Genomic DNA, 16555 nt, shown 5'->3' with positions numbered 1-16555 from the left:
TTTGCCATGTTCCTGAGACGGGGTATGTGAGATATATGAGTATTTGGGAGACGTCACGTGTCGATCTTGGACGTATGTCGGGATCGGGGCGTGACAGACTCAGTCGAGGCGAGTCCCTGCTAATCCCATTAAACTTAGTTCGGGTAGGGAACAAACACAAGACTGGACTAAAACTTAGTCCAGTCTAGTCCAGTGAGGGCTAATGATGCCAAACAAACACACCCTAAGGATTTTGCTAAAGGATCAGAACACTTGGTTTCAAAACACAGATTATTTTACAAAAACAGCAATAAATATGAAAGGAATAACACTTGACCATTCAAAAGATGAGTAGGAGTTTATATTTAAAATTGTCTATTGTTAAACTTCGTGTTTATAATCATAACTAGTTGTTCTTATTATCAATCACTTTATTATGATATGAATGGTTCTTCTGATCATCAGCAAAAAGTTTTATGATTGAAACACGAAAAATTTTAAATACGAATTTATATTCATTTTTAAGTAGCCACACGTTATTAATGTAAAAATAGGAGATTGTACAAAAAAATTAAAAAAAAAAAAAAAAAAACAAACAAACAAACAAGTGAACACATAATCACACAAAGATTTTGTGTGATTTGGTGGGAAGAAGACGACAAAGACAAAGGTTTCACTATTTTCAATTGATTTATTGAATGAAAGTACAAAGTCCACCTGTTTATCAAGCAGCATACGTATAAGTATTTGAAAATAAAAGTAGAAATTAAAAACTTAATATTAGGCTATAATCTCTACTAATTAATAAAACACTTATTATCAATCAAAATTTTATGAAATTGCCAGTTTAATCCTTTAATTAAAACACAACATGAATAAGAAATATGAGACAGAAATGTAATTTTACATAACCAAATTTTGCCTTTTTTTTTTTTTGTTTTCAAAGTCTTATCTACATGTAATCCTAACATATTTGGGATTTCCCTCCTAGACCTATATATGGACAATTTTGTCATGCAAAATGGAAACTTTTCAATCTGGTCCCTAGTTTTTTTAAGAGAATCGTTGTATTTTTTTTTTCTTCTTATTTCGATACAAACCATAATGCTAGAGAAAGTAATTGAATTTAAGACTTTGAATATTAACGTAAATACTCTTTAATTATTTTAACTACAAACCCAAGAATTATATACGTTATAGTCAATCGGTAGCAAATTTGCTACTGAGACAGGTATGTCACGTGAGATGCTAGGGACATCACCCTAATTGAAAACGAAACCTACTGAGATCACATTGAACAGAAAATTGCCAAACTAATTGACATATTCATGAATTTGTGATTGAGGACAAAAGAAGAACGATAAAACTGAACTAAAGAGAAGACGTTGGTCATTTTCCCTGACTAATTGAATTGAACAGAACAGCTCTATAAAAAAAAAATATAATTGATATAAACTCGCATGCACTTGATAAATTAGCTTAAGCTATATCAGTCAATAAATCCACTGGCCACCGCCTAATCAATTAAGATATATGTCACAAAATCTCCATAATAATATTGATGAGTACTTCAATTTCTTTTACAAAAGCAAGCATAAATATTTCAACAGATATACGTAATTATATAAACCGAATGAATGATAACTAACTTCAGGAGGGGGTGTAAATTTGCATCTGATTCAAGATATGTTCAAAATTGTCGGAAGGCTTGTCGATGGGATGGGTGTGCATTCCTTCGTAAGTGGTCACCACAACGCCTTCGTCCTTGCTTAGGCGTTGCACTTGCTTTTTAACATTGCACCCTTCATACGTGCATCGGTAGTAGCTTCTGCAAATTATTTAGCAAGATCCAGCAGTGTTATTCCATATCCATCAGGACATATCATACAAATACAAAGCAAGCATGCATGCATATGCGTAATCATATGATTCACTTTGAAAGATAAATATCAGTTTGGAACATGCATTATTCTTTAGGCATTGGGAATTTGAAATGATGATCTTACACTACTACCTGGTGCAGTTCCCAGAAGGTAGAACAGAAGCAAATCTATTAATTAATAGATTGAATATGTAATCCTTCTTAGGAAAACTTGGAGTTCTAGCATATAGTAATGAGCCATGACATGTACTTCTCAGATATAATATTACACACAACTTGTATATCTTAGAAAAACTTTGCGTGGATCAATAGGTACGCAATCCTAATATTTACGTATTTCTTAGGAACACTGTACATGAATCAAAGGTTTTAATTTGCTCCCAGTTAATTAGGAACACCACACCCTAGCTAGATCTCATACATCATAAATCTGAATGAATTACATATAGCTTCACTTTTAATCGTACTGAGATATTTTTTTGGTAAAAATCACGTGTTGGGCTAGTAATGTGAGAAGTGTTGTACTAATCATTTCAATTTTTGTTTTTAATTTACATTTAGAAAGAAAATTGCAAAACAAATATTTGGTTAATAAATATTTTCAATTTTGATTTGGTATTGCAAAATGTGAAAACTAGAGTAAATAAAGGAGAGATATCCCCCATTTTTTGCTTCCCCCAAAGCCCGATACATTTCTTAGTGAAAAATCAAGTTAGGATCTTGCTTTATTCGGCAAAGCCACACTTGTTAAGCATGTCTTAAGAATTAAAGGATTATGTATGGTGTACCGTGGAAACTACTAGCTAGCTTGTACCAATATATTCGCCACAAACAAAACAGATCTGAAACACATGGATCAAAATCGCAGTAAGAAAACTAAATGAAACATCAAATGCACAAGTACGGATCATGAGTATTTAACTATGCACTAAAGCATGGTAGGCACCGAGTTTCATAGATTCATTATTTCTTTCGATTCTTTGACTGACTATACAATATATAAAGAAAAAAAATTTAACTTTTCTATGTCACAATTCATGTTATACACCAAAGCATGATAAAAATTTCACTGGTCATATAGAAAGATGATGAAGCAAAAATATAATGAATGTATCTAGGTAAAAATATATAGCTATATGTATATACCTGGGAAATTTGTTGGCTTTCACAGCTTTTTGGCCGTATTTTCTCCACCGGTAGCCATCGTCAAGTATATCGACCTGACTTCTTGTTTGAAAAGCATATTTCGGCTTCTTCATCTTCTTCTCCCCCTTTTTCTTTTTCTCTGAATCATTATTATTGGCCCGATGAGGATCGACGCTACTCTGATCAGCTCCAACAATAACATTACTCATGCCTGCATTTGCACTCGGATAATGCTGCTGATAATATTGTTGGTACGGATGACCATCTTTATGAACTAATACTTCATCTGACGATGATCCAACGTGGTTTTCCGTAGTCATCGTCGATTTCAACCCCAAAAATGCATCTGAAGTTTGATCAACACGCCCATCAAAGTTATTCGTGTAAACGTGAGAGCTTCCCACACGATGATGATGATCTGTATTTGTGGGATTAGGGTTTGGATAATTAGCTGATGAGGAGCAAGGAAAGAACATTTGATACTTCTCCATGATGGGGTATCTAGGTTGAACTTGTGGCTAGCTAAAACAAATGAACCTATATAAAGCTTAGCTAGAGGCGGCTAAACTATGACCAACAACTTTCTTTAAGTTGTAAGTATATGTTAGAGAAAGGATAGTGTTAAGTAGACTAAATTTTTAAATTAAGAGTAATGCTAGGGAAATCAAATTTTTTAAACCAAATTTGTAAACTAATGATGTGGTCATAGATGATTAGATTATTAATTAAGTGTTGATTAACGTGGTTATTTCTTATTGGTGATATATATCATTTGGCTTGCAATTTAGTTTAAGAAATTTGATCTTTCTAGCATTACTCTTAAATTAAATTTGCATACAAAATGATATGTTATTAATAGAAAATAAACACGTAAATCAATGTTGAAGTAATGATTCAATCATCAACAACTACATCATTTTGTTTACAAAATTTGGTATAAAATTTGGATCTCCCTTGTATTACACGTTAGAGAAATGCTAATTGGTATGAAAATTATATCAAAAACATGAGGTGACAGAGAATTCATGAATAATCCCAACTTTAAGATAATCTCCTTAACATTTTTCTATATGTTTTGATCAACACCGGATGTTAAAAATAAATTAATGACTAAATAATTCAACAATCTTGAGAGAGATGATGTGCATATAGAGGGTGAGAACTGAGAAATGTCGTAAAGGGCACGAAACTTGTCCAAGGTAGTAAAGCAGAATTAGAGCTTCATTAGCGGATGTGATTAGAAAAGGATGAGTGATGATGGTAGTGAGGAAGAGGAGCGAGGAAGCTGCTGATACTTTGTTCGAATAATGGAGGCGGCTTCATCATTACCATTACGACTACAACGTTGCTTATTTACTTTTTATTAGTTATTTAACTTGGATAAATGACTTGAAGGATCGAGTTAAAACGACTTTTATGACATGAGTATATTGTCAATACCGTCCGAATTATACAACATTACATATTTCTTATATGGTGTCGTGTGATTAGCATAGTTTACTACAATAATATATAATATAATTGTGCCATAAAAATTGCTCTCTTGTGTCTTAGTGTTTAAAGTAGAATACACAAGCCAATGCGAGTTTAACAAAGTTGGTAGTGATGCATGCTCGGTTCCCTTCGTGCTTGGTAATATTAATAAGAATAACCAAGTAGGAGTTTCTACTCAAATCTGTTTGTTGCCGATTCATAGAATTTTCTCTTTATGATCAAAATTCTTCATGTTATAAATTACTTTGTATATCTTTGCAAAAAATGAATTAAAACTAAGGTCGTTTAGTTTTCGAATTATATAAAAACAAATGAACTAAGTTGGTAAAAGTATTAAAAACTGTATATGTATTTGCTACAATAGATTAACTAAACGACCTTATTTTTAATTCATTTTTTTGCAGAGATGATCTTTACAAAGTGGTTTATAATATAAATGGTACTGATCGTAAACACAAAACTCTATAATTCAAACACGAAGAGTTTTGAGTAAAAGTTTTGGGAATTGTTTTTATCACTTCAAAAATCTCATTCTACACTTTAAACTTTCTATATTAGGAAAGAAAAATACACTTGTGTGGAGTGTAGAATGAGATTTCTTTCCCAAAGTTTTTACTTATCTTTGAGTAGCCAAGCATTATTCTATCAATAATACTAGCAGATGCCCACACACACTGTGTGTGAACAATTTCATTTCATTTTATTTTTTATTATGAAGTGAGATTAGTTTTTAAAATTCTAAAAAAGAAAAAAAAATCTGTTATGAAAATTGGGATAATGATGACTGGTTTCTTCTAACATGGGAATACTTTTAATTTTAATTTTAATTTTTAAATAAGGCATGTTATACTAGCCTGGCTGTGAGGTTGCTATAAAAAACAGTAAAATTTATGTTCATATAAGTACTAAATTGCCCATATTTTTTAATTGATTTCAGTTTTGATGAGGGAATTAAAATGATAATTTCATGAAGTTTTAGTTGACAACCAAAATTTCATTAATAGGTAGTGTAGATGCACATATATGTACACACAATTGGTAAAAGTTAAAGCGTAGACTAACAGCAGTCGCCTTTGAACTGGCGTAGGTTCAATTGGATCTTGCATTAGTTGGACCATATGTCGCGTGTCCAACATGGACTAAATTTAATAATAATATAATCCTTAATTAATTAACATTGATGGAATCATGAAAAGTAATTTTAGGGCTGGATTCATTGTTTTCTAGTGCATATAGAGGGTTATATCTATTATATATTAACCGAGAGGCTCACGGATGACGATAAAATTTTGGGATCACCCCATTCGACAAAAGAAATTGAACAAAAATGCTCCTTAATCAAAAAATTTCAAAATCTGTTCAAAATAATATATCAAAGTAATTTGGTAATTTGATCATAACAAAATATAAAGTAATGGTTGTTGGACAAAAAAATAAGATTAAAAAAATGTAAGGGGTTCCATCTGTCCCCCCTCTCTCTTCATCTCTCATCCCTCACGTCTCTCTCTTCTCATTTTCTTTGTTTTTCAGTCTGCGTTTTTTTTTCTCTCAAGTCCGGTTATAAAAAAAAATAAAATTTTGCATGTTGATAATAATATGATTAAATTAATTATCAAATGATATTTTTTTAAACAAACGACATTATCTATAATAAGAAGAAGAAGGTGGGCTTAGTGTGACATCCCACATCGCCCAGGAGAGTGATCCTTATATGTATATTCCCATCTCTACCTAGCACGAGGTCTTTTGGGGAGCTCACTGGCTTCGGGTTCCATAGGAACTTCGAAGTTAAGCTAGAAGGGGGCTAGAGCAATCCCATGATGGGTGACCTACTGAGAAGTTGCTCATGAGTTTCCAAAAACAAAATCGTTAAAGAGCAATCTCATGATGGGTGACCTACTGGGAAGTTGCTCATGAGTTTCCAAAAACAAAACCGTGAGGGAATGGAAGCCCAAAGCGGACAATATCGTGCTACGGTGGTAGAGTGGGCCCAGGAAGTGATCCGTCCCGGACCGGGATATGACACTTAGCCTCACAATGGGCTAACAATAATAAGATTCAATTAGTTGTTCATTTAATATTATTTTCTCTATTTTTAAACACGTTCAAAACATCATAAAATGTATGTCATGCTGGTTATAAAAAATGTCTTTTGCACGCGGATAATAATGTGATTAAATTAGTTGTTTAATAATTCTTTTTTTTAAACAAATGATATTATCTACACTAAGCGAGAGGAGGTGAGTTTAGTCTCACAATGGGCTAGCAATAATGTGATTTAATCAATTGTTCATTAAATATTATTTTCTCTATTCTTATTGTAAATTCTATAGAGACCGATCTTATTATGTGAATTCAACTGCCGTGATTTAGAAAGTGCCTTATGCACACACGTGAGCGCATGCATGAAGGCTGGTATATATATATGCGCGCAAACAGATGCCCCTCTCCGAAGGTTCCACGAAATAGCTTGTTTAGCATAGATATGTAAAATGTTGTTCCCTATAGCATTTCATTTTAAAAAAAAAAAAAAAAAAAAAATGACGGTACAAGGAGAATTTTTATTAATTTAAAGAAAAATATACCTAGTCAAACCTTTATGTAATACATAATGCAGCATACATATATATTTTTTTAAATTTATTTATTAAGAACAAACACCTATATTTTAATGGTAGCCAGCATCCAGATCTTCTAGAATAGTATTTTCATAACTATTTTTTTTTATGAAAAAAATATGTTCATTACACATATTTTTTTTGTATTTCCGCACCTGTACAAGGTGAGCCCCTAAAAAAATTGATAATATAATGCACTTGTGTGTACCAAGATTAAACATTTGAGATATAACTTAAAAGTACATCGCCAAATGACATATGTTTGATATAAAATCTTTTTAATTTTTATTTCTTAATTACAAGTGATATTAGTATATTAATTAATATAGATTAAAAAGAATTTGAATCTAGGTTAAGTGAATTGCAGAGTTATATTCTATTCATGAAAACAATCCGTCACTAGTTTTACATTCTTAGATATTTTTTAGACTAAACAAAAACTTAACTCTGGAGTCTGGAACCAAATTTTAAAACAGAAACACTAATCTCGTTTAGGCATTCACCAGTAAATCGAAAGCTGATTAATTTGGTCTAAGATAGAGTCACAAATACAAAGACGTGTTTGAATTCGGACAAAATGGGTTCACTTGATTGGAATTCTTCGCGCAGCCCTACATAATAACAAATATGAAAAGCAAAACTTAAATTATTTGGAATTTTTCTTCAAAAGATGTTGAACCCTCAAACGGTCAAATTTCACACATATTATGGTACAATCATGCACACGAGCCCTTGTCCTTGATTTTTGTTTCCAACACATATTTTTCCTCAGTTTTTTGGTCATAATGATAATTGAGAATGACATAATTCTTCATTTTAGTTTAAGATTTCAGATCGATATAAATGGTCTTTGGATTGTCTACCACCGATTATTTTGGTTATTATGTGATAAATTTCAATTAAATTGAAGGTATTATTGTCAAATCAACCCCTCGCATTGAACTGGTGGCTTTTTCAATTTAATTAAATTTTTTTATAAAATGATTAACAGTTAACAATCTTAAAGACCACTTCTATCGATTTTAAATTTCAGAAACCAAAATGAAAAGTTACGACAATCTCAAATACTATTTTAGCTAAAAGCACTTTTTGTCATCTTAAAGGTTATGTTTGCTAGGAACTTTCTCTTCAACACAGGCTCAAACTCTCCCCTCTCCATAATTTTGATGAAATTATTTAGAGAAATTTTATTTAAACCCATCTAACCTATTTCTACACCTAACTTAAATTTTAAATGTTAATTGTCTATTTTATCCTATTGCATAATTACTATTAAGTACAAAATGAAATTAATAATAAAACTCAAATTTATCAATAAACCCAAACACTATAATTAAACCCTACGATCACTCTTTGTTTATCCTACGTTCATTCTAGCTAAAACCCTAATAGCTCTCATAGAGAAAAATAAGTTTTTTTTATTATTAATGGATGATGATTTTGAAGTTTTGAATCCTCCAACCAAGGCATGACTCAATTTATGAATTTTTTTTCGTTTGATTTCAATTTATGAATTGGCAAACCAATAGTTGCAATTAGAAAACCATGATCTGACTTCGATACGATCGGCAATTTCAAACTTGTGATGACATTCTCCCTTATGTTGAAGAACTCAACATTCCAAAAAGGTGCATGGAGTCACTTGCCACAAAAGCATCCACTAATCCTAATTTGTTTGGGTGGCTTGTCAAGGAGCATGGCGGCCCCATGCAAAGTCCTGGTGGGAGTGTCCTGTGGAATGGAATAAGTACGGGGGCCAGACCATAGAAATCAAGTTCAGATTGGTGGTACGAATTCCAGACCACTTCCTTGCCATGGAACGAATTACAGGAGGAGCTTCCTCCCATCAAATTTAGCTTCTAAAAATTAAATGGGTGTAAAAATAAATTTACATATTGAATTGGATATATGGAGGTATATTAGGTATTAAATTTGGGTTTAAAGAAATACTAATAGTTTAATTAAAAATTAAATGGGTGCAAAGAGTAAATTGGATGTAGAAATAGGTTAGATTGGTTTAAATAAAATTTTCCAATTATTTATCGTTTGTAAAAACTCATTTTTGTAAGTATTTGTCTATTTATTCAAGTACTTTGATAATTTGAATGGACAAACGGGATTAATGAATGACGGTAATATACCAGAAAGGCAGTTGTAAATTCAACAATCTATGACAAAAAGGTAGGCACCCGAATAATTTCCACATAGACGCAGAGAAAATGCAGTCACCTACTTTTCGGAAAAGGATTCTCATTGGATTTTTTTGTTAGGAATCCTAAGGATTCTATGATCGGGATCATTTATCGTGCATTGTGCGGTTAAAATGTTGTTCCCTATAACATTTCATTTTAAAAAAAAAAATTCGACGGTATGAAGAGAATTTTTATTAATTTAAAAAAAAATATACCTAGTCAAACCTTTATGTAATACATAATGCAGCATTCATATTTTTTTTTTTTAAATTTATTTATCATGTGCATTTTAAGAACAAACATCTATATTTTAATGGTAGCCAGCATCCAGATCTTCTAGAATAGTATTTTCATAACTATTTTTTTTTATGGAAAAAATATGTTCATTACATATATTTTTTTTTTGTATATCCGCACCTGTACAAGGTGAGCCCCTAAAAAAATTGATAATATAATGCACTTGTGTGTACCAAGATTAAACATTTGAGATATAACTTACAAGCACATCGCCAAATGACATATGTTTGATATAAAATCTTTTTAATTTTTATTTCTTAATTATAAGTGATATTAGTATATTAATTAATATAGATTAAAAAGAATTTGAATCTAGGTTAAGTGAATTGAAGAGTTATATTCTATTCATAAAAACAATCTGTCACTAGTTTTGCATTCTTAAAGATTTTTTAGACTAAACAAAAACTCAAACTCTGGAGTCTGGAACCAAATTTTAAAACAGAAACACTAATCTCATTTAGGCATTCACCAGTAAATCGAAAGCTGAATAATTTGGTCTAAGATAGAGTCACGAATACAAAAACGTCTTTGAATTCGGACAAAATGGGTTCACTTGATTGGACCTCTCCGCGCAGCCCTCCATAATAAACAAATATGAAAAGCAAAACTTAAATTATTTGGAATTTTTCTTCAAAAGATGTAGAACACTCAAACGGTCAAATTCCACACATGTAGTACAATCATGCACACGAGCCCTTGTACTTGATTTTTGCTTCCAACACATATTTTTCCTCAGTTTTTTTGTCATAATGATAATTGAAAATGACATAATTCTTCATTTTAGTTTGAGATTTCAGATCGATATAAATGGTCATTGGATTATCTACCACCGATTATTTTGATTATTATGTGATAAATTTCAATTAAATTGAAGGTATTATTGTCAAATCAACCTCTCCCATTGAACTGGTGGTTTCTTCAATTTAATTGAAAATTTTCATAAAATGATTAACAGTTAACAATCTTAGAGACCACTTCTATCGATTTTAAATTTCAGAAACCAAAATGAGAAGTTACGACAATCTCAAATACTATTTTAGCTAAAAGCCTTATTCATCATCTTAAAGGTTATGTTTGCTAGGAACTTTCTCTTCAACACAGGCTCAAACTCTCCCCTCTCCATAATTTTGATGAAATTATTTAAGGAAATTTTATTTAAACCCATCTAACCTATTTCTACACCCAACTTAAATTTTAAATGTTAATTGTCTATTTTATCCTATTGCATAATTACTATTAAGTACAAAATGAAATTAATAATAAAACTCAAATTTATCAATAAACTCAAACACTATAATTAAACCCTATGATCACTCTTTATTTATCCTACGTTCATTCTAGCTAAAACTCTAATAGCTCTCATAGAGAAAAATAAGTTTTTTTATTGATGGATGGTGATTTTGAAGTTTTAAATCCTCCAACCAAAGTATGACTCAATTTATGAAATTTTTATTCGTTTGATTTCAATTTATGAATTGGTCAACCATGAGTTGCAAATAGAAAACCATGATCTGACTTCGATACGATCAACAATTTCAAACTTGTGATGACATTCTCCCTTATGTTGAAGAACTCAACATTCCAAAAAGGTGCATGGAGTCACTTGCCACAAAAGCATCCACTGATCCTAATTTATTTGGGTGGCCTGTCAAGGAGCATGGCGGCCCCATGTAAAGTCTTGGTGGGAGTGTCCTGTGGAATGGAATAACCAAAGAAATCAAGTTCAGATTGGTGGTACGAATTCCAGACCAGTTCCTTGCCATGGAACAAATTACAGGAGGAGCTTCCTCCCATCAAATTTAGCTTCTAAAAATCAAATGGGTGTAAAAATAAATTTACATATTGAATTGGGTATATGAGGGTATATTATGTATTAAATTTGAGTTTAAAGAGATACTAATAGTTTAGTTAAAAATTAAATGGGTGTAAAGAGTAAGTTGAGTGTAGAAATAGATTAGATGAATTTAAATAAAATTTCTCAATTATTTATCGTTTGTAAAAACTCATGTTTGTAAGTATTTCTCTGTTTATTCTTGTACCTTGATAATTCAAATTGACAAACGGGATTAATGAATGACGGTACTATACCAGAAAGGCTGTTGTAAATTCAACAATCTGTGACAAAAAGGTAGGCACCCTAATAATTTCCACACAGACGCAGAGAAAATGCAGTCACCTACTTTCCGGAAAAGGATCCTCGTTGGATTTTTTTCTTAGGAATTCTAAGGAGTTTGTGTGATTGGAATTATTCATCGTGCATTGTGCAGTAAAAAATTATTTTAAAATTTAAAATTTAAAATTATATATAAATAGTACATAAAGAAAACTTACTGCACGATATACGATGAACAGTCATGATCACGGAATCTCTAGGATTCCCAAGATCCTCGTCGGATTCTTTTCTCTACTTTCCATCGAAGCTCGTTTCTTCATGTCTTCAAACGTCGAGATAACCAGATGACGGAATCTTACTGGAACTTTTAACCTCTGCAGCTCTGCTGCTTTAGCATGAAAAGAGGACCAGTCCATTTGAACTTATTTCCATCCCAAAACTAAAAGGTTGTTTGTACATTGTCATCACTGATCATGAAACCATAGCTTCAAAATGCTATGGTACTGGTTTTGAGCCTCAGAATGCTTCAAAATTAAGCACCTTTGGTACTGGTTTTGTACTGACGTGCTTTTATAAAAAATGGGTATAAAAAAAGTTAAGCTCAAAAAGGTGTTTGGCAGACACTTAAAAACAACTTATTTTCACAGTTTTAGGCGGAAAAAAAAAACTAAAAACGTGAAGTAACAAAAATGAGTTTATTTTCACATCATAGCAGAAACAGTTTTTTTCAAAGTACAGAAATACCAAACCAGCCCTTACAATCCACAATTCAAATGTAGTATTTTTTCACTCTGTTCCATATGAATCGCGAAATTTTGAATGGATCACATTACATTACCTCACTAGGAAAAAAAAGGAGAAGAATCACATAAAAGAACGCATCCGAGGCCTAGTTAGAGACTGTGCTCCATCCACAAATATTGTTGTGCCTGTCATGTACCGTGACCCATCGCTGATTAAATATATGACAGTTGAAGCCAGATCATTTTTAACATCAAGCCATCTCCCCAATGGAGCTGCCTCCATCACCTGCTTCTTTGCTCTCTCTATTCCCACAGAAATTGGAAATTCGTCTTGTAGATGCAAACCACGGGCAATAGCATTGACCCTAATCTGGTATCGTCCAATCTCCAGGGCTGACGTCTGAAAATAGCAACAGGAGAAATTTTCAGAATATTCAACTAAAATGAAACATAAAAAGTAAAAGTACAGTGTACTATGAGTTGAGATATGCAACAAGCAGTTCAAAATGCACTAAAGTTTTGGAGGTATGCAACAGAGGCATCCTAAATTGAACTTGCAACCTCAAAATACAATAACAACGTTGTAAAAACCGTTCAACGCTTATGCCTTTGGTGTGTAAATTGTAAAGTTGGATTAGGAGATGCCAAAACAACGACACCTTACAAGGTTGTCCCAATGATGATACACCTAAAAGTGTAGAACTGATATGAAGAACAATGACAGAAGTTCAAGTACATCAAAAGCCCTACAGTCTACAAAGTACTAGCAGCTTCTTGACTGATCAAAACTTTAGGAGTATGCTCACAAACTCAATGAGACTTCTCCTCATCGATGTGGCAACTTATATTTCTCTACTTGTACCCTATTATATCTCTCTTGAATTGACCCAACACCATCCAACACATAAGCAATTGTTCTGTTAGCTAACCATCCCACAATAAGACGTGACAAAAAATCAATCATGATCATGAGACATATCAGTGTATCTCCTTAAAAATTAATTTGATTCTGGTTATGTCGAGCCACCTAATGAGAGATCAATCACATAAAACCCTGTAAAACCAAGGTTGCAAATTTGGTTTTCGTATACAGATATGAATGGTTGGGATAGTTTTGACTCCTGACTGATACTATAAAAGTTCATTTTCCAAATTACTCAGAAAACATATGCGCAGTAGATATATCAGAGTGTATGTGCACGAACGAATCCAATAAACATACCCTAGCTAACTGCTGAAGGCCTGCCGAACATGCACTATAAGCAGCAGCTCCTGGATAAAGCCCTCTTTCGGCTCCAATTATCGAGGTCAAGAACACGATTGAACCTCCTGACTTGTAATCTCGCATTCTTCTGCCAACAGCGTTTAACAGAAACCATGCAGACATAAAGTTAATCTTCATTATCTTTTTGAATTCACCTTCAGCTAATTGCAGCTGGTCTTGCATTTTTCCTGTTAAAAAAACCAGTAATGATCGCTCTGCTTAGGTTCAATTAATCTGCAACAAACTGTGCATATATGCACATGACAAAAAAGAGGCTAAACACGAGATGGTGAAGAACGTCCGTATATTAAAAAATGTGTTAAACATGTTTTAACACGGGATCAACAGATTTCCAAGAAAAAATTGAAAATCTTCCCCCAAAAAGTTACTGTCATGTTTGTCAAACTTACAAAAGGTCAATTCCACATCAGCATTTTTTGCCGCACTATAGTGATCCCATGGCCACACCAAGTTCCACTTGCTAAATAACTAATCAGATGTATATGTTCATATTTTATAATACTAATACTTCCAAACTATACCAAGGGAGCCACAAAGAATCAAAAAGATGAATAAAGATGCCAAATTGTGACAATTTTTTATTAACACTTTACAGGAATGGAGTCTCAAGTATTACTCCTCGCCTCGTTTGGCACACATTATTGATTTGGATTGGATAACTCACTAAATTCAATGTTCTTTGAAAGGAAAATCATCTTTCAAATTATCTCCGACCGAGAGAAAATGGATTGGAGCAGTCTTGAAGGAAACTTTTACCTTCGTAAGTATAGCAATGCACAAATGCATCCAAATTGCCCAAGATGCTGCATGCCTTCTCCACCGCCTCATCAAAAATTCCCTCCGTCTCGTCCTCCATGTCCACGTCCACCACCTCCACCGGCGCCACCGCACCCTCCAGTGAGCCCGTTATTTTCTGCACAATACCCCGTAGGCAGCTCTCCTTCCCCATCAACACCAACCTGCTTATTCATAACACAAACAAACAAACAAACAAACCAAAAAATCAAATCTTTAATACACAGAACAGAATAAATCTCAAAACCTATTTGTCAGATTAATCACAAAATGCACCCAAATGGAATCCGACCCAGAAAACCCGAAATTCAAAATTTCACATTTGATTCAGCCCACGGAGATTTAATCACCTGCAGCCGCGTTGGGCCAGAGAGAAGGAGATGCTCTGTGAAATCTCGTCACCATTGGAGGTGAGCAGGACTTTCTTCGCAGGAGGACTCCCCATTTGTTGGTTGAGATAATTAAGGATGAGGTTGCTGTGCCGACACTCTTATATACTAAACAGAATTGAATTAAAAAGAGGTTGAAGTAAACTGAAAATAATTAAAATAGGTTTGGAGTAAACTGAAATAATAAAAAACGGTTGGAGTGTAATAAGAAGATGTGAAAAACGAGCGGAGTTAGATTCTTGGAGGACGCTGAAAGCGGAAGAAGATGGATATTATTATTAAATATTTATTCTTTGTTTCTGCAACGGCTGCAATTTCAGCGCTGTCGTGCAGATTTATATCCAAATCAAAACACAGATGTTTAAAAATTAATCCAACGGTTGTAATTATTATAATTTTTAAAGGGTTTTATGTTTGTAACCATTAGATTAAATTTCAACGGTCCAGATCTTTTACTCAGGAGACTCAGCCTCCTAAGCTCAAAAGGGAATCCGATTTCAAACCTGTAGATTGTGATGGTATTGGCTACGCAATGTTAAAAACCGCTTCGTACTTTCCACTTGTATGACCGACGTATAATATACTAACTCATCCTTCTTTTTTTGGGACAAAATATTAACTTTTCATATGCCGCTGTTGATGGTTGACTAGTTAACTTCTTCTGACTTTAAAAAAATATGTAATGAAAAACACTTTATAAAGTTTTAACAAAGGCAAAAACAATGGAGCGATAACTATATTATAAATATATTGTATGTGGATGCGGTGATAATATTGTAATTAAATTGAAGTTTGGTGATACCGACAACTATTTATTCACAAATTACCTAAAACTATGTTTTCATAGATATTCGCTTCAAAACCATATCGTTCATGGTGTATCTTCGTTAGGGATAAAAACATCAAATAAACATCATTGACTGAATATGGGATAAAAACCCTAACAGTACCGTACCAAAATATGTAAGGTTCGTACCTAATATTCATAAATAAATGAGTCAGTATGTGAGAAGTTTTAAGTTCAAATTTTGAAAATGACAAATTTAATTACCTAATCAATAAATAACAACACCTAACCATTAGCTTATTGTTTCCATTCTTTGGTCTATATTACCTAATGGTCAAATATTTATTTTCTGCATGCACCACAAATACAAATTTCCAATCAAATATAGACACGTGGCGAAGTGGGATTTTGTGGTGGTAAGTTCGTGGTGTTTGTTTGGTGGTGGTGATGGTGGTCGTTGTGACCGAACTGGTTTTCAAGCAGTCGTTAGATGTATGGAAGTTGCATTGAAACTTTCTGTGAAGGTTTGTTGAAGATGACCTTGACCTTTTGACCCAACTGACCCAAGAATCAGACGGGCTTTCGGTCAAACGATAGCATTCGCAAATTACTAGGTAAGTGCTCAATAGCAACAATTTATACGTAAATTTCTCTCTTGATTTTGACTCAAGCACTATTTCATTTGGTGACATCCAATTAAATTTCTTATTAGCAAAGGAGGTTATGAATTCAACTATTATATTATGAAAAGGAACTCAAATCTTATGAAAGATAGTGGTTGTACGAATAGAAAAGAGTAGACTTCTTTTGCACAAATACGTGGGATTTACGACGA

The 16555-nt window shown here is 32.9% G+C and overlaps 2 protein-coding genes across 2 annotated transcripts; both read right to left on the bottom strand.

The window, feature by feature from the left end:
• Positions 1–1445: 1445 nt before the first annotated feature.
• Positions 1446–3531, bottom strand: LOC103936803 (probable WRKY transcription factor 45). Its single transcript, XM_009346673.3, has 2 exons — positions 3008–3531; positions 1446–1807 (listed from the first exon to the last, which is right to left on the bottom strand). Exons 1-2 carry the CDS (start codon positions 3496–3498, stop codon positions 1630–1632), a joined length of 669 nt encoding a protein of 222 aa, XP_009344948.1. The 5' UTR covers positions 3499–3531; the 3' UTR covers positions 1446–1629.
• Positions 3532–12397: 8866 nt separating this feature from the next.
• Positions 12398–15213, bottom strand: LOC103936788 (3-oxoacyl-[acyl-carrier-protein] reductase FabG). The gene is made up of 4 exons (XM_009346655.3): positions 14895–15213; positions 14506–14708; positions 13687–13916; positions 12398–12864 (listed from the first exon to the last, which is right to left on the bottom strand). Exons 1-4 carry the CDS (start codon positions 14987–14989, stop codon positions 12586–12588), a joined length of 807 nt encoding a protein of 268 aa, XP_009344930.2. The 5' UTR covers positions 14990–15213; the 3' UTR covers positions 12398–12585.
• Positions 15214–16555: the final 1342 nt, after the last annotated feature.

Source organism: the organism of the source record quoted next, unplaced genomic scaffold (genome assembly GCF_019419815.1).
Source record: "Pyrus x bretschneideri cultivar Hongxiangsu unplaced genomic scaffold, Pyrus_bretschneideri_v1 Contig13, whole genome shotgun sequence".
NCBI classification, from domain to species: domain Eukaryota; kingdom Viridiplantae; phylum Streptophyta; class Magnoliopsida; order Rosales; family Rosaceae; genus Pyrus; species Pyrus x bretschneideri.
Note: the sequence above shows the minus strand (reverse complement) of the source record. Positions and strands in the feature narration are given on the sequence as shown.

Bases quoted from the DNA above. Each gene is read 5' to 3' on its own strand.
- LOC103936803 (XM_009346673.3), bottom strand. From the start codon at position 3,498: ATGGAGAAGTATCAAATGTTCTTTCCTTGCTCCTCATCAGCTAATTAT. The intron at 1,808-3,007 runs GTATATACATAT...AATAATTTGCAG, and splicing joins AAAGCCAACAAATTTCCCAG to AAGCTACTACCGATGCACGT.
- LOC103936788 (XM_009346655.3), bottom strand. From the start codon at position 14,989: ATGGGGAGTCCTCCTGCGAAGAAAGTCCTGCTCACCTCCAATGGTGAC. The intron at 14,709-14,894 runs GTGATTAAATCT...ATGAATAAGCAG, and splicing joins CTGGCCCAACGCGGCTGCAG to GTTGGTGTTGATGGGGAAGG. The intron at 12,865-13,686 runs GTATGTTTATTG...TGCTATTTTCAG, and splicing joins GCCTTCAGCAGTTAGCTAGG to ACGTCAGCCCTGGAGATTGG.